At 45.6% G+C, this 23,252-nt stretch overlaps 1 protein-coding gene across 1 annotated transcript in view; it reads right to left on the bottom strand.

Moving 5' to 3' along the window:
• The window catches only part of LOC112395081 (rho GTPase-activating protein 12-like), a 29,183-nt gene extending 11,913 nt beyond the window's left edge, over window positions 1-17,270 (bottom strand). The window contains 1 exon segment of the mRNA XM_024738145.1: window positions 17,133-17,270. Coding sequence (XP_024593913.1) covers window positions 17,133-17,270 — 138 coding nt within the window.
• Between the last annotated feature and the right edge of the window lie 5,982 nt (window positions 17,271-23,252).

Raw genomic sequence — 23,252 nt, 5'->3', positions numbered from 1 at the left:
TGGGAATTTCCTACAATCACCTCCCAAACAGAGTACTCATGCTGGAATCCTTATCTCAGAGTCTGATTTGGGAACAATCCAAACGGAAACATTTCCCCTAGAGCTGTCTCCTGTGGGAACTGCTCTTTCTCCCAAAGTCAGAGAGCAATAGAGACACCGCCAGCTTTTTCCTAGCACCCTTCTTTCACTCTTGTGCAACATTTCTTCCTTCTTTCATTCTCACACCATTTACTCCTATGCCTCCTCATTGCTATCATTTATTGGCATCCTGGTCACTACCCCAGATCCATGGAAGATTCTGGTACTCCTCTGTACTCCCCTTCCTGTCATTAGCCCGCGGGCCCCATATGGAAGCCCCAACTCTTAGCTTCTTGGCGCCTTCATCTCAGGTTATCTTCAGCTCTGTCCCATTTCACCCACTGCCTTAGCCATGCTATGGACCTCATCATCACCCACTGCTCTATCTCTGAATCTCTAAGCTCCAATTTCCATCCTTAAACTGTAAGATCCCACTTCACCAGCTCTTTTTCTTTTTTGATATTTGTTTTTGGACCTGGCTGCACCTGCCCTATAAGCCTCCACCCAAAGTCAGTCCTATAATCTACCTTTTCTGAGAACTGCTGGAGAAGATCACCCAAGCTTGAAGATCATTGACATGGTCTTCAGCCTCATTTGAACTCTCAGCTCTTAGTGAATCTTTTGCTTATGGTTAGCAGCCTCTCTCTCTAGTAATGTTCTTGACAGTTGCCTAGGGCCCTTCTCATTCGCTCCCAACCTCTTCCAACTGGGTTTCCATTTTGCCTCTCAGTCTTGGCTCTGTCCTCTTTTACAATCTTCCTTTTCCCATCTAGTGGTTCCATTCTTCCTCAAGGACTTGGCTCAAGTGTGTATGCACAACATTTCCTCTAGCTGTCCCTTCAGGACCCCAACTCTGGCTCTAGGCTTGGACTGGCAGCTCTGCTGGGCCCATCCAACTTCACTGCTTCCCTAGTGCTTTCCCCTCCCCTCTCAACCACTAAAAGGGGATTCAGACAACTCCTATTCATCAATTCATCTTTTCAACAAATGGTTGTTATGTATTTCTTGAGCCTGGTGACAGGTGCACTGCCAAGAACTATGCTAAGTGCTGGGATATGATGGTAAATGAGAAAGACAAGGTTTCTGACCTCATGGCCTTGCACATTGTGACATTACCATTGAAGAAATCTGATAGAAAATATTAATAGTAAGAAGGAACTACTTTAGGTAGGGTAGTTAGGGAACACCTCTATGAGGAAGTAACATTTGATTCAGGACTTGAAGCTTTCAAAGGAAGCAGACATGTGAAGAACCCAGTGGAAAAGCATTTTAGGCAGAGGGAACTACAAATGGAAGAGTTCCGAGGCTAGAAAGAGCTTGATACGTAACGCAAATACAGAAGGCCAATATGGACGAAGCATATTAAGTTGAGGGGAGAAGAGTGGGAGAAATGAATGGGGCCATATCTGGTAGGAGTTTGAATTTTATTTTAAGTGTGATGGGAATCCAGTAGAGGGCTTTGATCAGGAGAGTGACATGATTTAATTTCCATTTTTAAACGATTACCTTATCTTACAGTTTGGGCAAGTGATGAGTTTCCCTTGGGCTAGGATAGTAAAAGTGGAGGTGGGAGAACTGGATGAATTAGAAATTCATATTGGATGTAGAATGGTCAGGATTTGCTGATGGATTAAATTTGGGGAGTGAGAGAGAAGGAGGAATCAATGATGACTCCCAGGTTTCTGACATAAGTTAGTGTCATTTTTCTAAGATGGAAAACATGGGGAAAGACAGATTGGGTGGGAGGAGGGGGTCAAGAGTTCTATTTTATAGGTGTCGTATTAGAGATGTCCAATAGAAGTCCAAGTGTCGATTTTAAATGGGCAGGTGTATATATGAATCTGAAGTTTAGAGTATTTTTAGGGTCTTCACTGGAAATCATCAGCATAAAGATGGTATTTAGAGCCATAGACAATGATGATACCACTTAAGGAGTGATTTGAGAGAGAAGAGAAGAGGGAGCTCAAGATAAAATATGGGTAACTCTGATATTTAGAGTTCAGGTAGAGGACAATGAGAAGTAAAGATTGGTAAAAAAAATATGGTATTTACAAAGCCAAAGAGGAAAAGTTTCAAGGAAATAAGGAGTGATCATCTATGTCAAATGCTAATGAGAGGGCTAATAAAATTAGGACAAAAATGTAATCATTGGAGTTTTTGGGAGGGCGGTCAAAAGCCCCATGTTTTATTATTATTACTGAAGAAGGACCACCTAAAAAAAGGGTTTGAAGGGTTAAGTACAAGGTCTTAAATTGATCATTTTTAACCTTTTGTTTAATTTTATGTCATTCTACCCTTTCTCAAGCTCCTTTGTAGATCACAAGTAGATTTATTTATTTGTTTATTTATTTATTTTTTAACACCTTTATTGGAGTATAATTGCTTTACAGTGGTGTGTTAGTTTCTGCTTTATAACAAAGTGAATCAGCTATACATATACATATATCCCCATATCTCCTCCCTCTTGCGCCTCCCTCCCACCCTCCCTATCCCACCCGTCTAGGTGGTCACAAAGCACCGAGCTGATCTCCCTGTGCGATGCAGCTGCTTCCCACTAGCTATCTATTTTCCATTTGGTAGTGTATATATGTCCACGCCACTCTCTCACTTCGTCCCAGGTTACCCTTCCCCCTCCCCGTGTCCTCAAGTCCATTCTCTACGTCTGCGTCTTTATTGCTGTCCTGCCCCTAGGTTCTTCAGAGCCATTTTTTGTTTGTTTTAGATTCCATATATATATGTGTTAGCATACGGTATTTGTTTTTCTCTTTCTGACTTACTTCACTCTGTGTGATCATTGGATTTTGCAACATAGATATCTCTGGGGATTTGACAAGAGTGGTTTCAGTAGATTGATGGGCATAGAAGCCAGACTGGAGTGGATTTAAGATGAAATAAGGCGTGAGGAAGAAGAGATTGTATGTGTAGGCAATTCTTTCAAGAATGTTTTCTGTTAATGGATACAGAAATGTGAGGAAGCAGCTGGAGGGATAGTAGGGTCAAGGAAAAGTTTATTTGGGGGATAGTAAATGCTAACTCATGAATTATATGCTGCTAAGAATTGTATGTTGCTAAGAATTATTTAGTAGAGAGACTTCCCTGGTGGTCCAGTGGTTAAGACTCTGCACTCCCAAGGTACGGGGCCCGGGTTCGATCCTGGTCAGGGAGCTAAGATCCCATATACCACAACTAAGCCCACGCGATGCAACTACTGAGTCTGTGCACTCTAGAGCCTGCACACTGCAACTAGAGAGCCCACGTGCTGCAACTAGAGAACCCCGTGCACGACAATGAAGATCCAGCACAGCCAAAATAAAATAATTAATTAAAAAATAGTTATTCAGTAGAGACAGCAAAAGTCCTCATAAAGGAGAGAAGTGATGCCGTGGCAATGATTTCTAGATATCCTCTAATAACTGTCTCCTCCTCTTCCACGATAATAAAACTCCCAATTCATAGCTGGCCTCATGACCTACTAGAATAAATGTTATACTTTCCAGCCTTCTTTGCTGCTAGATGTGGCAATATAACTATCTCTGGCTAATCAGACATAACCAGAAGTGTCATGTGACAGCTCTTGGGAACCTTCTTTGAAAGACAGCTGGCACATGCCCTTTGTCCCATCTTTTGTCCTTTCCTCCATCCAGTTGCCTGAAATTTGGATGTGATGGCTGGAACTCAAGCTATCATTTTGGGCCTTGAGGACAAGGGCCACATCCAAGGGATGCAGTGAGTTGAGAGGCACATGAGATTTGAAGATTTTGTGGAGCAGGGTCACCATATCAACTCTGGACTGCCTACTTTGATTCCTTTATGTGTGAGAGAAATAAACTCTCTTGTCTAAGCCACTATTATTTTGGACCCCTGTCGCTCATAGATGAACTTAATCTTAACTGATTTAGGTGGGATCCAATGTACAAGTGAAAGGAATGGTCTTTAACAGCAGACAGTTCATCCAATATATCAGAAAGCAAGGGTACAGGTAGAGGTAGGTGGGTAGATGTGGTGGTGAGAAAGTAAGGAAGTTCTCATTTAATTCATTCTCTTTTCTCAATGCAGTGGGAGGTGAGGTTTTCAGCTGAGAATGGAGATGGACAGTAGAGGGTTGTATGTAGAATAGAGAAGGTATCAGACAGAATTTAATATCTAGAAGAGCAAGGAGATGGCTTTGACATCTGTGAGGAACCCTCTATTAGAGCTGAATTATTTCTCTCCTTATTTCTACCAGCCCTGTTCTCCTTGACTCCATGATCACTTTTTTGTGCTTTATTTTCTAGAGTACCGTGATTCCGATATCCTCATGATTTCCACCCAGTACTTCCAAAGCTGTGCCCTCTCCCTGAGTTCCCCAGATAGGATTCCCTTGGATCTCAGTGGTTTCCTAAAACTGAACTAGATTTGCCATGCCCTTGTTGGACTGGATTGGCAGGTTTTAACACCCCACCCCACCCTGGTCTCACCATTTACTTTTCTGATTTGCCTCATAGGCCTTCTAGCTTTCTCTCTCTTAAGCAAACTCTGGCCATCAACTGACACCTTCTCCACTTTTCAACCCAATTTCCAGCTTGCCTATCTTTCAAACCCTAGTTCTTGTCACGCTTCCTTCAGGAAGCCTTTTCTAACTCGTTTCATCTACCTTGATTTTTAAATTAGTGAATGAACAAGTTGACACCTAGTATGTGACTAGAGTTGATTACTGTCTCTGAATAACTATCCATAAGTATCCATACACTTATAATCTGTACCACATAGTTGAACACGTGACATGTGGAAGTTTCTTCCCACTCTTTCCACTCTCCCCCTTCTTTCCTTGCACTTTACCCTCTTACTAAGAGTGGGCTTTTTGCAAATAAAAGAAAAGATTCAGCGTTTTCCTGCTCCAAAATGAAGCATTGGAGTCATGCTTCAAGATGAGGTCGTTACTAGCAAGAGAGGTTTATGTTGTACATGTGTTACTCTGAAGAGCATGAAAGACCATAGATAGTGTTTCTTGGACCAGTTACATCAGACCCAATCTGGAGAGCTGGTTAAAAAATGAAGATTTCTATGAGCCAAGAGACATATGTAAGAATATTTAGGGCAATGTTATTTATAATAGCCAAGGAAACAAACAATAACAACAATAAAACTGGAAACAACCCAAATGACCATGAACAAGAAAATGGGTAAGTAAATTGTGCTGTACTCACAAAATGGAATACTGCATAGCAATGAAAATGACTAAACTACAGTCAAATGCACCAACATGAATGAATCTCAAAAACAGTGTTGACATGCCGCGAGCGGCTAGGCCCGTGAGCCATGGCCACTGAGCCTGTGCGTCCGGAGTCTGTGCTCCGCAACGGGAGAGGCCACAACAGTGAGAGGCCCGCATACTGCGAAAAAAAAAAAAAAAGAATCCCCCTGCCAATGCAGGGGACACAGGTTCAAGCCCTGGTCCGGGAAGATCCCGCATACCACAGAGCAACTAAGCCCGTGTGCCACAACTACTGAGCCTGCACTTCAGAGCCCACGAGTCACAACTACTGAAGCCTGCGTGCCACAACGACTGAAGCCTGCGTGCCTAGGGTCCGAGCTCGGCAACAAGAGAAGCCACCGCAATGAGAAGCCCGTGCACCGCAACAAAGAGTAGCCCCCGCTCGCTGCAGCTAGAGAAAGCCCACATGCAGCAATGAAAACCCAATGCAGCTAAAAATAAAATAAATTTTAAAAAAGAAATGGAACATAAACCTAAGTATAAGAGTGAATTAAAACATTTAAAAGAAGAGATAGAAAATCTTTGTGACATTGAGTTAGACATAAAATTCTTAGCTTTGAGACCAAAAAACACGATCCATAAATGAAAAAAATTGATAAGCTGCACTTAATGCTATTTCTGAAGTGCAAAATTTTTTGAATTAAGAAAACTCAACCTACTGTATAGCACGGGGAACTCTATCCAATATTCTTTAATAACCTATATGGGAATAGAATCTGAAAAAGAATTGATATATGTATAACAATCTCTTTGCTGTGCACTTGAAACTAACAACATTGTAAATCAACTATACTCTAATATAAAATAAAAATTTTTAAATAGTAAAAAAAAGTGTTGAATGATAAAGCAAGTTGCCAAAGAATATAAATAGTGTGACATCATTATATAAATTCCTAAAACAAGCAAGCTAAATAGTTTTTTTCTAATTCAAAGATACAATCACATGTGGAAAACAATAAGAAAAGCAAAAAGTAATTAATATAAAATTCAGAAACGTGCTTGCCTCTTGGAAGAAGAGAGAGGAATGCAACTGGGGAGGGGTACACAGAGAAATGTTCTATTTATAAAGCTCAGTGTTTGGTACATGGGTGTTCATTGCATTACGGTTCTTTAAATGATACATATGTATCATATATACCCTTTTGTATGCAGACCTCACAGTGAAAAATTTAAGTGTAGATTTCTAGTCCCTGCTCAGATCTACTGAACCTGAATTATTAATAGTGAAGTTCCTGAATCTATGTTTTCATTTGGTACCCTGAATGGTTCTGTAGACAGAACTACTGACATGAGGGCTCTTTACATACATAACCCATAGAGCCAGGAACCTGGAGCTGGGAAGCAGGCTAGAAAAAGACCCAAGGGTCTGTGGAAGAGAAGAGAAAGAAAAACTATAGAGCAAAGGGATGCCAGATACCCCTTCCAGATGCCTATGTGTTGCCTGGTAGAAGACCTGAGGTTTTGGAAAAGTCAAGACAATTTGTATACCATTCTTTGAGTTCCATATTTTAATTGTGATTGGTCATAGAAAAGGCTTTTCTATATCTACACACCCTCCCAGATATTACAAGCATAAGTAAAGTGTTACATGAGGTTTTTTTTCATCTTACTACAAGTTCCACAACAGTATGTGTACTAGTCAGCTAGGGCTGTGATGACAAAATACTACAGACTGAGTGGCTTAAACAACTGTATCTTCTCACAGTTGTAGAGGCTAGAAGTCCGAGATCAAGGTGTCTACAGGGTTGGTTTCTTCTGAGGCCTCTTTCCTTGGCTTGCAAATGGACACCTTCTGGTTGTCTGTTCACGTGGTTATCTCTCTGTGCGAGCATGTGTTTGGTGTCTCTGCCTGTGTCCTAACTTCTTTCAATACAGACACAGTCATGTTGGATTCGGGCCCTCACTAATGATCCCATCTTAACTTAATGTCCTCTTTAACATCCCTATCCGCTGCATTCTGAGTTACTAGGGGTGAGGGGTTCAACGTATGAATTGGGGAGGGGCGCAGTTCAGCCCATCACAGTATGGAATGTGTATTTTGGTTTTGTTTGTTTGTTTTGGTATGACCTTTGTGGCACCCTGCACAGAGCTGTGCATACAGTGGTGCCTAATTCATATTGATTGCTTGATCAGTAACTCAGCTAAAAGGTTTGGTGGGGGAAAAGGTATAAAGCAATGCGTGAAATGGATTCATCTTTCTCCAGAGTTGACTGGTTGTCGCATGTTCATCAGATTGACTAGCTGATCGGTTATCTTCAATTCCAAATAAGCCAGGCATTAAGAATCCAGGAGACATTCACTCCGAAACATTATAAAGCATTTAGCTGCTTGAAGCCTGAACTCTTAGCACTTTGACATTTCCTTTAAAACCTGTTGGAATCCCTCTCTCCAGGAAACCCCGTCGGAGGGAGCTTAGTGTTTTACTTATCCAAGTCTTTGCAGCAATGAATTAAACATGTATCGAAAAGGGAGGCATCAAATCTTGCAGCATCTCCCTGTCCCAGGCTGAGCTGCCACGTCCCAAGGGCAAGGCCAATCACCTCGTCATGGAATGGCGGAGTCAGACAGATGTACTGGAGAGGAGGAAAAAAAGCAAAGAAAACCCTTTCCTTGGCAAAGAAAGAGCCTTTGATTTAGAGCTGCTGAGACTGTTTCTTTGACTCCTATCAGCACCGGCCTGCCCTCTGGGGGATCTGGCAGGCATGTGGGGATTGGGAATGAGGGAAGGAAGCAGAAGTTTGTAAAGGAAAGACACAAAGCAAACCTGGCCAGACCCTGCTAATAAACATCTAACGTGCGCATCCACATCTACCACTTCATTTCACCTTCACAACAACCTTAGGAAATAGGCAGGACAGGTACTATTTCTCTCTCATTATAGATATGAAAAAGAAGCCCAGAGAGATGGAGACGTGTACAGACAGCTGGTTGGTGGTAGAGCTGAGGCTAGAGTCCAGGGTTCCAGGGCTCTTTCAACAGACTGGTTCTCCTGGGGTCAAGGATTAATCTAATTTTCCTGCCACCCCAATTTTATATAGGGAGCAGGGGGGGATGATTTACACCACAGATTTTAGAATGAGGACATAACCTTGGAAATCATCAGAAGAGAATACAAGAATTCAGGGAAAGGCCCAGCGGGACTCCAGACATCTATTTCTTTCCATAACTCGCTTTGTAAAACCACCTCTGTGAGATTGTCTGGCTTGTGCCTCCTCTGAAACATCCAACTTATCTAACTTCAGTAGTGACCCATGAGGTCTCCCTGTGCCAAGCCCTGCTTACCACTCTGACCTCCTCTCTCTCCAAGTCTCTGCTATTGTCCCACGATCCAGCCAACAGGACCGTGAACAGTTCCTGGAGCATGCTGGGTTCACACCTCTCAGCCTTCTAACACTTGCTTTTCTGCCTCCTTCAGTCTCATGAGCTCTCCATTCTCCCAGTCTGTTAGTCCCTTCTTGGTCTCCCTTCCTTCTCTACCAAGCAGGACCCCATGGCATGCCCCCTCAGCATTATTGTCCCTTTGCTAGCCCCCCTACACTTCATTCACACACACCCAACCAAACCCCAACTAGGGACAGCACAACGCGACTTCTCTGCTCCTACAATTGAATGGCTAAGCACTGCTGGAGGCAAATCCCACAACTCTGGAGACTGCTGCTCCTATAAACTTCCAGTCTCTTCAGCTAGGCCTGCAGCCCACTCATCAGGCCTCTCACTTGTCCATGGTCCAATCCCTCTCACATTCTTCTCGATGATGTCTCCAAACTTTTCACTACCCTCCTCAGTCCCTTTACTTGACCCTGCTTGCCTCCCTCTTGGCAGAAAACTTTGCTTACCACCTCACTGAGAAATTTGAGGACATTGGGATGGATCTCTTCAACTTCCTACTCCCATCAACTCCATCCACAGCCATCCTTCCTTTCTTCTCCCCCAGTTTCAGGGTGTGAGGCACCCTCTTCCTGTTTAAGGCCAATACCTTTAGCCAGGCCTTGGACCTACCCCTCCTGCTTCCTCCAGGACCTTACTCTGTCAGATGACCCCTCTCTCCCTCATCCTCTATATCTCTTCCTCAACTGGGTTCTTCCTCTCAGCCTAAAAATTCAAGCCTCTCTTATAAAAACAGAACAAAAAAGCCAAAACAAACCCAAACCTTTTTTTTTTTTTGGCCCTTTTTCTTGATCCCTTCTAGCTACTATTCAGTCTCTTTTCCTCTCCTTCTCATCTAATTTTCTCAGGAGAGTATTCTACATATGCTATGTTCACATTCTTTACATACACTTCTCAACCAGCTAAAGTCTGGCTTCTGTCCCTCCCCTACTACTTTGCTAAATAGTCTTGCTAAAAATCACTAGTTGCCTACTCCTTGCCAACTCAATGGACACTGCTCAGTTCTTAGCAAATCTCTCAGAGGTTTTTGAGAGTTCTGACCACTCCCTCTTTAAAGAAAAAAAATAACAGGCTCTTGGCTTCCACAGCCCCCTGTTCTCCTTGTAATACATGTTATTTATCCCTCTGCACGTGTGTAGGCTCCTTTTCCGCCACTTACCCCTTCACTGTTGGTATCCCCCGCTGCTGTCCTTAGCCCCCTGCTTTCATCCTGTGCTAGTTTCTCCCTGCATGATCTCATTCATTCTCATGTTAGTAACTCCTCTTTTGGTTGGAGAAAAAAAAAAAAAACCCTTACTCAAGTTATCCTCGATGGCTGGGCTTTGATTTGAGGCTGCACATAGACTGAGATGGGAACTCTATCAGGTAGTGAAGCAGCTTCAAGAATGGGCAAGTCCCTCCATCTTTTTCTTGGGCCATATGCTCACTTTCTCTGTCTCTCTCTTTTTGTATCCTTTTGTCCAGTGTCTGCTCCATTCTTCTCTTTCTACTGCCTGATATCCTCTGTTTATCCATTGTTTTCATCCCCTTCTTACTTCAGCTTCAAATGGCCTCAGCTTGTCGTGTCCCAATTTTCTACAATCTTCCATCTTCGACTTCCAGTGTTAACTGGCCTGGAGTCTCTGTAGTTCTTAGTTCAAAAGAGAGAGAGATTCTAATAATCCCAGTTTATCTTTTTCACCAGGCCATGGGTCATAAATCTCTGGTCAGTTTACAGATTGGCTGCCCTTGGGTCAGGGGCATACTTGGTTCCATTGGCTGCAAGCACGGCAGGTGGGGGGAGTAGGTTAGATGGATCATGTAGCACAAACTATAGCTGCTTGGACATCAGTCAGTGGCTGCATTAAGTTCCCTGAGAAGTGCTGTGGTCATGGCAGGCCATGACTAATATCCTCAGTGTAATCTCACATCTAAATCTCTTGGACTCTCAACCACTGCGCCACCAGGGAAGCCCAAAACGTTTTTAATTTTTAATATTAAAATGGAAGCATTTACCTTTCAAAATGCCCGCTAGGCATCACCTCTTGGATACTCCCTAGGCAAATTAAACTCAACATGTTCAAAAGGGGAAATGCTCCATTTTCTTCTAAACCAGCACTACCTTTTGGATTCTCTATCGTAGTTGATGGCACCACCATTTTATTGCTCTTTTTATTACTGCTGTTGTTAGTACTATCCATAGAGCTACCCAGACTAGAGATCTGAGTATGATTTTGAAGTTTCCTTCACGTAAATCATCCATATTCAATTGATCACAAAGCCCTGCCTATTTTATCTCCTGATTTTTGTTTCTTAATTCCATTCTCTCCTTTCCACACTGCTCCAGTTTAGGCCACCATTATTTATCACGTGGATGGTAGCAACAGCCTCCCAACTGGGTTCCCCTTTTATGGTCTTGTCCCTCTATAACCCATCCCTCACACCGCAGTAGAGTGATCTATATTTCTGAAAACATACGTGACCATTCCTCTTCTCTGTCTTAGATCTTGCAATGACTCTCTGTTGTCTACCGGATCAAGACTAAGCACCTAAAATAACGTACAAGGCCCTGCTCTTCCTTGTGCTCCAGCTCCTCAGCTACCACCACTTGCCTTTCATTTCACATCTCAGCATCACCACACTGCTTATTCCCTCCACACAGCATGCTGTTTCTCACCTCTATGCCTTTGCTTCTGCTGACCCTCTCTGCTTGGAATACCTTCGCCCTGTTCCTTCCTCCACATGACAGGATCATTCAGATTCTGTTCAGGTATAACTTCCTCCAGGAAACTATTTGGTCTTCTCTCCTGTTTCCAATGTGAACAAGGCAGTCCTCTATGTTCTAATTATGTCCTGGTCTTATTTCTAGCATTGCGTATCTTCCCACATTGCTCTTCAGAGGGCAGAACCTGTGTCTTATTCATATCTATATTACTAACACCTAGCATAGGTCTTGGCATGCAGTAGGGGCTCAATTTTTGTTGAATGCATGAAAGAAGGAGAGGAAAAGGATGCTGAAGCAATAATACGTAGGCCGTTGAGACAAAGAAGATAGGGAGGATGAGAGGAAGAGGGAGGGAAGGTAGAGAAGATGGGAGGGGAGAGTGAGAGAGAGAATGAGAGGAACCACCACGCTGGGTCAAAATCATCTTTCCTCTGACCTAACTCAGAGAAACTAGCCAGAGGGCTGGGAGCTGGCTCATCCCCCTTTTCCCTCTCCTAGAATCACAAAAGCTGGCAGAGCTATGTCAAGGGCTGGGCACAAGAAGCCCCAGAGATAGATGGAAATGCAGGCTAAAGGGCTGTCAGCTGGGTCACTGCTGACAGCTGTAGCAAAAGGGCAGCAGACTATAAGAGGATGTGGTCCTGCTGGGCTGCTGGAACCAGAGATGGGAGAGCCATTCGTTATTAATAACCATAACTAGGCCATGGTGGCACAGAGAGGTGACTGCCTCCAACTGGCTAGGATTCCACTTTTCAAATAAGCCATCACTTCCCACACCTGTGGGTAATGGCGCAGTTCCCAAAATGAAGCCACAGTCCTATCAGCCAATCCCAGGTGGTTTGGGCTTTTAAACCACATAGAGAAATGACAAATGACAAGGGTTTTGAAATGAGGCTGAAAGCCTAGGAATTATGATAGTGTGGCTTGGACTCAAGGAAGACTAATCCTAGTAGAAGCAGAAAGAAGGTCCTTCCCCTGGAACAGAATGCTCCATCCTCCCGTTTCCCCCAAACCACTCCTGGCTCAGGCTTCCCCATTTCTGTCAAGGATGTAAATAGCCTCTCAGTCACCAGGCTCTTCCTCACTATTTAATCATTAATTAGTCAAGACTTGCTTAATCTTTCTATAAAATTTCTCTCTGCTCTTCCCCAGTTAAGTTCTTTACACTCAGGTTAACATATAACATAGTTGCCTCCTAAAGCCCAAAGTCTTCAGTGGTTCCATGGTGTCCAACAAATGGAATCCACACTGCTAATCCCAAGCTCTCTTTCCAATTCTGTTTCTTACCATCTCCAGTATCAACCTTTTACTCCTGCCAGTCTAGAAACTCGCAGTTTTCTGAACTCTCCCTTATGCTGTCCTACATCTGGGCTTGACTTGAGGGTTCCTTCCACCTAAAATGCTCTTCACCAATCTCTCCCCCCAGGACATCACTGCTAAGTCCATACTCAGAGCCAAGAACAGCCCCTGTCATTTACTATCAGTGTGAAATTGGGCAAGTTGTGCTGCCCCCCTAAACTTCCATTTCCTCATCAGTAAATGGGGGTAAAAACAATACGATTCAGGGCTGATGGGAGAAATACATAAAATTTTAAAAGGCATTCAGTGCTCTAGTTATGTTCAGAAGAGGGAATTATTGAAAAGATAGCAGGTTGCTCACAGAATCAACTGGAAAGACTGGCTATCCAGTTCAGAAAAGGGTCAGGGACCAAGGAAAGCTGGGCAGGGATACCCCCAAGTAGCTCACATCTCAGGGTCAGTCTAACTAAAATGCCACCGCTGATGCTACCTTGCCATGGGTACCACCCTTGGACTCCTGAACCCCCTCTGCTTAAGTGCTCCGTGAATGGTAGCTTTCATATTAAATCTTCACCATCTTTTGAGGCTCAGCTCAATTACCACAATAATAATACCCCCCCGCCCCCCAGTTTCCAACACCCTGAAATGTTGATATTCTCACTTGATCCTTTCAAGCACCTGGTCAGGTAGAAAGTAGCAAGCTGGAGAAGAACTGATTAGGTCTAGGATACATGGCCAGTAAGTGACAGACTGAAAGCCAGGTCTTCTGTCCTTAAATTCTATAACAGTAAAATTTATCTGGTGATTACTATGTGTCATGCACTAATCTAAGAGTTTTGTGTGTATTAACTTATCTAATCTTAATATAACCCTATGAGATAGGTATTATTATATAGCCTCATTTTACAGTTGGGGAACTGAGGGACAGAGAGGTTTAGTAACTTGCCAAGGTCATTGAGCTGATAAATACCAGATCTGAACCCAGACAGTTAAGCCTTAGAGTCTATCTTCTTAACTGCAACACTCAGGCCAGAGTGCCTTCAGAGCCTAAGCGTTTACTGCTGTACCATATTGCACTGCAAGTCTGAGATCCTTTTTATGCAGACTAATGTTCCTCCTTTTTCAGCAACCAGTCCAATCACCTCAGCTAGAAGTGATGCCACATACCTAGTTCATCTCTCACGCTACAGGGTAGATATGTAGCGTTTACAAGACATTAAGTTCCTTAAGGGCAATGTGCTATATCGCCTGTAGCACTTCGTAACTGGTGAGTGATTGAGTGAAGGAGGAAGTGAATGAAAGAGAAAAAAGACAAGTGAATTCAGCTATGGAGAAATGGGCATTGGGTCCAGGGTGCGTGTTGGGGGAGGATTACAAACCTGGTCAAGCTCCATGTCAGAGGCCCAGATGATTAGGGCCTAGGGATGACTCTGAGGGTTCCCCAGCATCCCAAAGCTGAACTGGAGCCCAAGGTTTGCTGATGATTGGACCTTGTCTTAGTTTGCTAGGGATGCCATAACAAAATACCACAGACTGGTGGGCTTAAGCAACAGGAAGTTATTTTCTTATAGTTTTGAAGGCTGAAAGTCCAATGTGCCAGCAGGCTTAGATTCCTTGAGGCCAATCTCCTTAGCCTATAGATGGCCACCCTCTTGATGCCTCTTCAAGTGGTTGTCCCTCTGTGCCTACATGTCCCTGGTGTCCCTTTTGTGTGCTCAACTTTCCTCTTCTTATAAGGACATCAGTCCGGTTGGATTAGGGCCGATCTTGAGGGCCTCATTTTATACTTAATTACCTCTTTAAAGGCCTATCTCCATATACAGTAACATTCTGTGGTATTGGGGTTAGAGCTTCAACATATGAATTTTGGGGGATACAATTTAGCACGTAACAGACCCCTTCCTCCATCTTCCCCTTGGCTTTTTCCCAGCTAGGGTAGAAGGGAAATGGGTGTGCAGTGGAGGTAAACGCGTTGAGTCACAATGGGCCTTGTTCACCTACCCGGCGACCTTAGGCCTGTGTAACTCTATGCATTTGCCTTGGGCCTGAAGTGGGTAGAGAGTACCTTTTGAGATTGAACTTAAGGTTAAACAGGACAATGCTGGCAACTTTAGTGCATCCCTTCCAGATATACAGAAAATGAAAGTTGTGCCATCTGGCTTTTAATATTCTACTTGGGTGCTGTCTATTTAGTTAATAAAAGAAAACCCTAATCACTGTCCTTTGCTAAACGAGCTGTTATAACATCTGTTTGAAAGCCCCCTACACACAAATAATTAAACAAACACCGTGTCCTCTGCGGGTGAGGCAGGGAAGTCAGCTGTACTGCCAGCGTTCTCCAGCTGTACAATGCTCGACATTCCAGAGTGCTAGTTCATTCAGCAGCTATTTACTCAACGTCTACCATTGCCCAGGCCCCAGGGGAGGAGGTGGGAATAGAGACAGAGAGGGAGGCCTAGTTCTTGCCCTTAAGAAGCTTACAGTCTAGTGGTGGAGAAAAGGGGGTAGCCAGATAATTCAGTACAGTGATCAGTGCTCTGGCAGAGGGAGACACCGGGTGCTGTGCAAGGCGAGGAGGGGCATCTCACCCGGCCTTGGGAGCCAGAGCAGGTTTCCTGGAAGAGGAGGAGATGAAGAGCTCAATCCGGAAGAGGGACTTCCCTGGTAGCGCAGTGGTTAAGACTCTGTGATCCCAATGCAGGGGGCATAGGTTCCCCGGTTAGGGATACCTCATGCCACATGGTATGGCCAAAAATTAAAAAAAAAAAAAGAGAGAGAGCTCAGTCCTGAAGAAGCAGAAGTTAGAAGTTAGTGAGTTAAAGATGGGGACAGGCTGGGGTGGGTAGGTGAGTAGACGCTGCAAGCAAGGTGATTGTGTTGCAAAAATCCAGGGGGCGCCATTCACCCTGTGGTCTATGACAGAAACTGCCCCTGGAGTCATGTGACTCAGTGACAGAAAGGAATTAGCCTCCCAATTTTCCAGAAAACCTTTTTTTTTTTTTTAACTGGTTGGTGCTTTTTCTCTTTTCTTTTTAATTTTATGTTGGAGTATAGTTGATTAACAATTTTGTGTCAATTTCAAGTGTACATCCAGAAAACCTTTAAAAAGCTAGACTGAGAATCTGGACAAGGTCTTATGCTAAATGCAAAGAAAAGGTCTTTAGGAGGAGGCTATGGCACGAGGGAAGGGGGCATGAGTGGGTTTCTAGGTTCCTACAAAGACTGAGTTGAGACCTCCACTGAAAGCATCTCACCATGCCCCTAGACCTGGAAACAGTGCTGGGGCCTGGCTGGAGAAAGGAAAGGCTCTCAGGAGGTAAAGCTGGAGAAGGCTGCAACTTCAGACCAGGAACGCTAACAGGCAAGACTCATCCCTAAGGGAAACCAGGAAAGAAATTCACCATCAGTCTTATATTTTACAATCAGGAATGGCTCATTTTCATAAACCCACTTTTAATACGAGAAAGCCCTGGGCAAGATTGCAAAATAAAATAATCATACTCCTTTCGTTCATACTGTATTGTGTGGTTTACATAAAGTTTCATTTTCTTTGTTTTTCATCCTAGCTTCACAATAAGCCAACGAGGCAGGTAGAACAGGGATTGCCACTCCCTTCTGGCTGATGAAAAAACTGAGGCCCAGAACAGTTAAGTTACCCCAATTCACAGGGAAGCAGCCGAGCTAGAATTCAGGCCCTTTTAGACCTGGTGCATGCTTGTTCCACGCACCACGGAGAAAGGCCTGCCTTTCTGGGGACCACACTTTGAGAACCACCACTGCTTTAGGGGCTATGCTGAGTAGGCTTAAAGGTCACGAGTCTCTGGTCCTGGGAAGACTTGCCCAGTGGCAGGGACTGCCCCGTGTGCCCTGGAGGAGGTTCTAGCTCAGCAGGCAGAGCTCAGCCTGCTGTCACAGCTTGCTGGCGAGCTCCCTCACCCCCGCCTCCTGCCTCGGGGCATCACACTCCTTACATCCACTTTGGATTTTTCTCCCCCTTCGGCAGCTACCCTTTCTAGGCCACATGACCTCATCCACATCCAGCCTTTCTCTTATCTCAGGAATGTGTCCAGGTACAGAAGCTCTTTTTAAGGTTCTGCTCCATGGGAGGGGAGGGCAGAACTTACCCACTAACCTAATTAATATTCCTGAGAGGTTTGGGAAATGACTGTTACCTCTCCCAGAGAACAGTGTGCTTTAAATTCTCAATGCCTTAATCCAAAGGATGGACTCCAATGGTGAGAATTCTAGCGTTTTGGCCTATTTTGAAGCACACTCAGATCCTACCATGTACGTGCCCCCAGCACACACACACCCCGGGGCTAGCCCCACCTGGGTGAGCTAACAAACTACTCATCTAGTCCTTTGCCCATAGGTTAGACAAGTGCCTTCTGCCCTCTGAACCCCACGTACCCAGGGACCACATCTCCTTGACTCACAGCTGACCAACTGGCACGCTGGCCAGCTGGCACCGTGAGCTCTCCATGGAGAGCCAGCTTCGGGTGCTAACGGCACACTCCTGCCTGGTCTGGAGAGCCGGCCCCCCGCCATAGGTGCCCCCTTCCTGCCCCTCCAGGTAGCTGCAGCTTCCCTCTCCTTTCCCCTGGGATTCTTGTCGGGTCGGAGCCAGGAGGCGTGAGGCCTAGGTTTGTCACGATGGGAAAATGGAAATCATGGAAACCACAATCACAGAGCACACGTGTGCTCTGTGCTGACCGAGGTACCAGTCCTGGGGCAGGTCCGCTCAGGCCTCTGATAAGACCCTGGGAAGAGAAAGGAGGAGAAAGATTTCACTTAAAAGCCAACGAAGCCCAGAAAGGAGAGTGCCTTTCTGTAGGAAGGGCTTATGCCTGGCATTGAGCTGGAGGAAAGCGGCCACGCTCCCCATAACTGGGAAAAGGGATGGAGCTGCACAGACCTGGTGGGGGGGAGTCCTGGGGGCGCTGGGAGGGAGATCAGGAGGCCCATTTAGCACTTTGCTCCTGCCGCCTCCCTCGGACTGGCAGGTACAGTGGGGGAGTGCCGATTCCTCTCCCAGCAGGAACTCTGTGGAGCCATCACTGTGGGAAGGGAAGTCCTTTAGTCCTCTGTGCCACTTGCCCATAGGTCTGAGCCCCTGGCCCTAATTTGCCCTCTGGGCTTCTCCCTCAGAGCCCCTTCCCATCCCTGGTCTCCTATCCAGGCCCTCAGTCAACACTGCTGTCCTCCAGCCCCCTCCTTCCACGGTGAGGGCTCCACAGTTTAATTATGCTCCAGCACTGTGTTTCCCTGTTCCCCTGGCTATAAAATTGCCTAATTTAGCTCTCTAGATCTATTTAGATCTCTAATTGATATGACAGTTGGAGCGTATATCTCTCCCACCTCTGCCCTTTATTTTATTTATTTATTTTCTGAAATCTGTTTGCCTTTCTCAAGTCTTCACAACTGGAACTGAAATTAGAGCTGTAAAGCACATCATGCCAGTGGCTGCAATGAAACTAAATCTCTGTTCAAAAATGCTTATTCATATTGTATTCCAAATGTTCTATTTCATGTGCCAAAGCTTTTACCACTAGCAACAAGCCATTGGAGAAATAAGTACTAAATGTAAATCGAGTTAGACCAGCCATGGGTCCTATTTGAAATGACTGGTCAGAACAGGTAAATTCAAAGAGTAAAGTGGAAAGGCAATTCCTTCTAATTAGGAAACAGGGTTTTGTATACCCTCTCTATCAATATGTTTTTGTCTCCCTTTTTATCTTCCGTGTAGTAAGGAAGAAAGAAGTAGCCAGAGAATGGGGCAGCTGAAAAAGCAAATGAAGTTAAACTAGTTTGCATTTGCAAAGTGTAGGCCAGTGGTTCTCAAACTTGAACCTGAATCAAAATCACCTATTGGTCTGGGGCAGGGCCTGAGAATTTCCATGCTAACATGTCCCCAGGTGGTACTAATGCTGTTGGTCTGGGGACCACACTTTGAGAACCACCACTGCTTTAGGGGCTATGCTGAGTAGGCTTAAAGGTCACGAGTCTCTGGTCCTGGGAAGACTTGCCCAGTGGCAGGGACTGCCCCGTGTGCCCTGGAGGAGGTTCTAGCTCAGCAGGCAGAGCTCAGCAACCCGCTCCTGGGGAGCCTACAGTGGCCAAAGAGCACAGGTTACGCCCGGGACCTCCTGTCAAAGGCCTGGTCTCTTCTGGAGTCTTCTAACTCCTGCCAAGTCATGCCTCCCTCTTTCTGGGTGGCAGACAGATCTGTAGCACTGATAAGCCCGAGGGAACGTGGCCTCATATGAGCCCCAGGCTGCAGAGCAGGCGTGGTTCTCAAACTGAGCGTGCATCAGAGTCTCCTGGGGCAGGGGTGCTTGGGAAAAGCCAGATTGCGGGGCCCACCCGCAGAGCTTCTGAATGTTAGGTCTAGGGTGGTGGTGGCTGAGAATGTGAGTTTCCAGCAAGTTCCCAGGTGATGCTGACTGATGCCTCTTGGCCAAGAGAATAAAAAGGCTTCTGTGTTCTTATGACTGAGGCAGAGAGGCTGCTGAGAAAGATGCAGACCAGGAGCAGCCTGAGCAGAGACTGGGTATTTACTTGGCACCAGACTAAAAATTCTGAGTGACTAGATTTTTCTTAAGGATTAGTGACAAAAGCACCAAATTATATACAGCATTTACTCATTCTAAATATATTTGAAACTAATCATTGGATGATGTTATTTACGTTCAGCTGTTTCAACAAAGGGACGAGGCTTTGCAGTAGGCCCTTTACATATGTTACCTCATTTGCTTCTCACAACAAACAAATGGAAAAAGACATCAAAACAAAAAGTCTTCATTTTTCCAGATGAAGAAACTGAGCCTCAAAGAGCTTGAGTGACCTGCCTAAGGTCACACAGCTGATAAGAGCGGGACCTGAGTTGAGGTCTGGCTCCAAAGCCCTTTCCGCTATACCCTGCTCACGAATGCATCCTTATTGAAAGAGCAGAGGAAGGAGGGAGAGTGTTTTCAGGGAAATCATGATAGAAACAAAATATCTGCCATGGAAAGTAAGCAATGAGGATGGAGGCTGAAGGGATAGGTCAGGACTAGATTGTGAAGGGCCTTGAAAGTCACCCAAGGAATTTGTACTTTATCATAGTCAATGAGGAGCTGCTGCAAACATTGTAGCAGGGGTGGGATGCTAAACTGGGTGTAGCCTAAGAGACCCGGTGAGGGGGAGTCCTGGGAGTAAGAGCAGAGGGGGTGGAATCACAGAGCCCTGGAGCTGGAATTCCTCTTAGGCTCTCTCTCTATAACATCCATCCAATGGTCAGGACTAGATTGTGAAGGGCCTTGAAAGTCACCCAAGGAATTTGTACTTTATCATAGTCAATGAGGAGCTGCTGCAAACATTGTAGCAGGGGTGGGATGCTAAACTGGGTGTAGCCTAAGAGACCCGGTGAGGGGGAGTCCTGGGGGTAAGAGCAGAGGGGTGGAATCACAGAGCCCTGGAGCTGGAATGTGACAGATGAGAAAACTGGGCCCCAGAGCAGGGAAGTAACTTGCCGGAAGGATGCAGTGGGGCACCGCCCAGCTCCACCCCTACCCTTTCGTGCTGGAGCCCTCAGTCCCCAGCTGAAGGGCCTGTTGGTGATTGACAGCACACAGCCCAGCCCCTCACCGGGAATGACCCTCAGCTGAAGAGAGCCACCGTGCCCAAGGCTGTGCACCCATCCCAGGTGGCAGCCTGCATCTAGTGACTGGCCAACGCAGGGACATAAAGCCCTGGCTCCTTTACCATAACTTAGGACCTCTCTGAGGGGTCATGCCGGCTCCAGAGCTCCCCATGTTGTGTCTGCATCACAGTTCAACTTCCTCCTCTGCCCGCTCCTGCTTTCTTCACTCCCCACAGGTACTGAGCCTGACGGTGCTCCCCAAGAATCCTCCTGCCTGCGAAGCTCTGTGTCACACTCTATTTCCCTGGGAACACAGCCCGTGATGCTTTCCCAAGGCCACAGGCCAATTCAGTGGATTCGGGACAGGAGTCCATGTCTTCTGACTTTCGACATTTCTACCAAACCTGGCTGACCTCCCACACTGATTCCTCTTAGGCTCTCTCTCTATAACATCCATCCAGGGATTTGGGACAAGTGACCTTAGAGACTGGGTCAAAGGGTGCTAGGAGAAATGCCCCTCGTGCGCCAGGAGTGCCCTGCACGGTAATGAGTACATGCGAGCATCGAACAGTTAGAGCTGTTACAGGTTCATCCGCCAAGAGGAAATGCGAGGTGCCTTCCTGGCCCCTCCAGGCTCCTCCACTTGCCTGGGACAGTGGCTAGGGGAAGTCAGCCTGGACCAGGCTGAAATAAAAGAGATCACGTCAGTGGCTCAGGGCTTGGAACCCAAGGCCCTGGACCAGGTGAGGCTGGCCTTGAGGACTAAAGCTCTGCCCCAAGACACAGAGAGGCGTGCTACGGATTTTCAGAGGGCCCACCACACCCTGCTAATGCATTTCCTGCTCTTCATTTTGCAGCAAGACCCAGGGGTTCACAACTGGCACCTATGCTGTGGCCACCGGCAGGATCTGCTCACTGGAGTCCTCCCTCACCATGTGTCAGCTGCCACTGCAGCCTGTTTGGTGGTGAAGTATGTGCAACCTCGCATTATGGCCTGTTTACAGCCCGGTGGAGCCACAGTGATGGAATTTGTACGGATTCCTTTGCTGCTTCTGCTTATCACTGTACAGTGGCAGCGAGGCCCAAAGGAGACCAAACCCTAGTCTTTCAACAGTTCCCTGGGCCCCTCCGGATTGCCCCTCTGTCTTGGGGAGCTGGAGAGGGGCTGAGAGGAGGCCTCTGACCCCAGTTAACAATCAGGAGGCCAAGTACTTGGGAAGACACAAAGCTTTTGTTTAAATATCAAATCCCCCAAGTAGTAAACAGGCCAATACTTAGCGCAGCGTTCACAATGCCCCACAGCAAGCGAGACAGATGGACCACAGGCCTTAAAAGAAGGCCAGGAAATGGGCATTTTTAGAAGTTCCAAGACTTGAGCCAAATAAGAGTGAGGGCCAAACAAGGCTTTCACAAGTGTTGTGCTGGGCTGAGAGGGAGAAATGGCAGTGGGTCACTGTGCAAGGAAGATTATGGATGCTCGGTCCAGACAGAAGGGTGCTGGTTAAAACCTCACCAAGAGGGACATTTATTGTCCCTGCTTCTGTGTCCTGCTTAATATGTTTCTCTCATCTGTAAACACCAATCTCTCTCTTATTAAAAAATTTTATCAGGAAATATTCAGATATACAAAATATATAGAATAGCCTAATATACACCCATTTATTCACCATTGTGTTTAAGAAATCAGACCTTACAAATATAATTGACATCTCCTGTTTACCCCATTCCCATCCACTTCCCCACTTCCAAGTAAGAGTACCCTGATTTGGAGTTTATCATTCCGTCGCATGAGAAAGCACCTTCTTTGTTCTCTGTTAACCCATATTCATCAGTAATTTCAAACCTAGGGCAAAACTCACCGCCTGGTGCAAAATCATCCCCGAATAATCGCACCTCACCTAAATTTCTTTATTCTCTCTTCTAAGGTTTACATCTATCACTCTTTTTTACTCTGTTCCCTGTTACCTGTGGATTCATTCCTCGATAACAGTAAACTTCCTTTATGGGCTCCCTGATCCCTCCAACCAGCACTGATGTTAGTTCTGAAGGTGAAATGTAGTTGGCTTCTTTCTTTCTTTCTTTCTTTCTTTGCGGTACGCGGGCCTCTCACTGTTGTGGCCTCTCCTGTTGCGGAGCACAGGCTCCGGACGCGCAGGCTCAGCAGCCATGACCCACGTGCCCAGCCGCTCCATGGCATGTGGGCTCTTCCCGAACCGGAGCATGAACCCGCGTCCCCTGCATCGGCAGGCGGACTCTCAACCACTGCGCCACCAGGGAAGCCCTATAGTTGGCTTTTAAGTTAAAATAGTCCTTGATTCAAATCCTGACTTCATCACTTACTAGCTCTGTGACCTTGAGCAATCAGCTCCTTTCTCTGGGCCCCTAGTTTCTTACCTATGAGATGGGGGGGGGTCACATTAAGTTTGCTGTGAAGATCAAGAAAGATAACATATTGGGGTTTATCATCCCCATGCATGTGAAAGTCACCTTCAATGTATTGAAATCCACAGCCATCATCAATTTCAAACTTGTAAGCCTTGATTTTGTTGCTTGTGCTTATTTGATTCATCTATTGGTTACGCACTGTCTCCTGATACACTATAATCGCTCCATGTGCATAAATGTCTAGTCTTCCCAGAAAAGCTGTATGCTCATGAAAAGCAGAGAGTGACCCACACAGAATGACAATATAATTTATTGCCCAAACCAAGAGATTTTTTAGAGTAGGGAAGGGGTGTTAATAATTGCATCAGGTCCCAGCATAAACAAGGACTGTCCTAAGGTAACCGGGATATATGGTAATCGTAGTCATATATCTCTTCAGAATCTCCTCCAACCCTCAGCCCAGTGCCAGGTGTGGAGTAGATGCTTGCTAAATCAATGCTGTGGAGTGGAATTGAAGGGCTGGC

This window comes from Neophocaena asiaeorientalis, unplaced genomic scaffold (assembly GCF_003031525.2).
Source record: "Neophocaena asiaeorientalis asiaeorientalis breed wild unplaced genomic scaffold, Neophocaena_asiaeorientalis_V1.1 scaffold444, whole genome shotgun sequence".
Classification (NCBI taxonomy): Eukaryota; Metazoa; Chordata; class Mammalia; order Artiodactyla; family Phocoenidae; genus Neophocaena; species Neophocaena asiaeorientalis.
The sequence above is the reverse complement of the archived record's forward strand: the minus strand, read 5'-3'. Positions and strand labels throughout refer to the sequence as shown.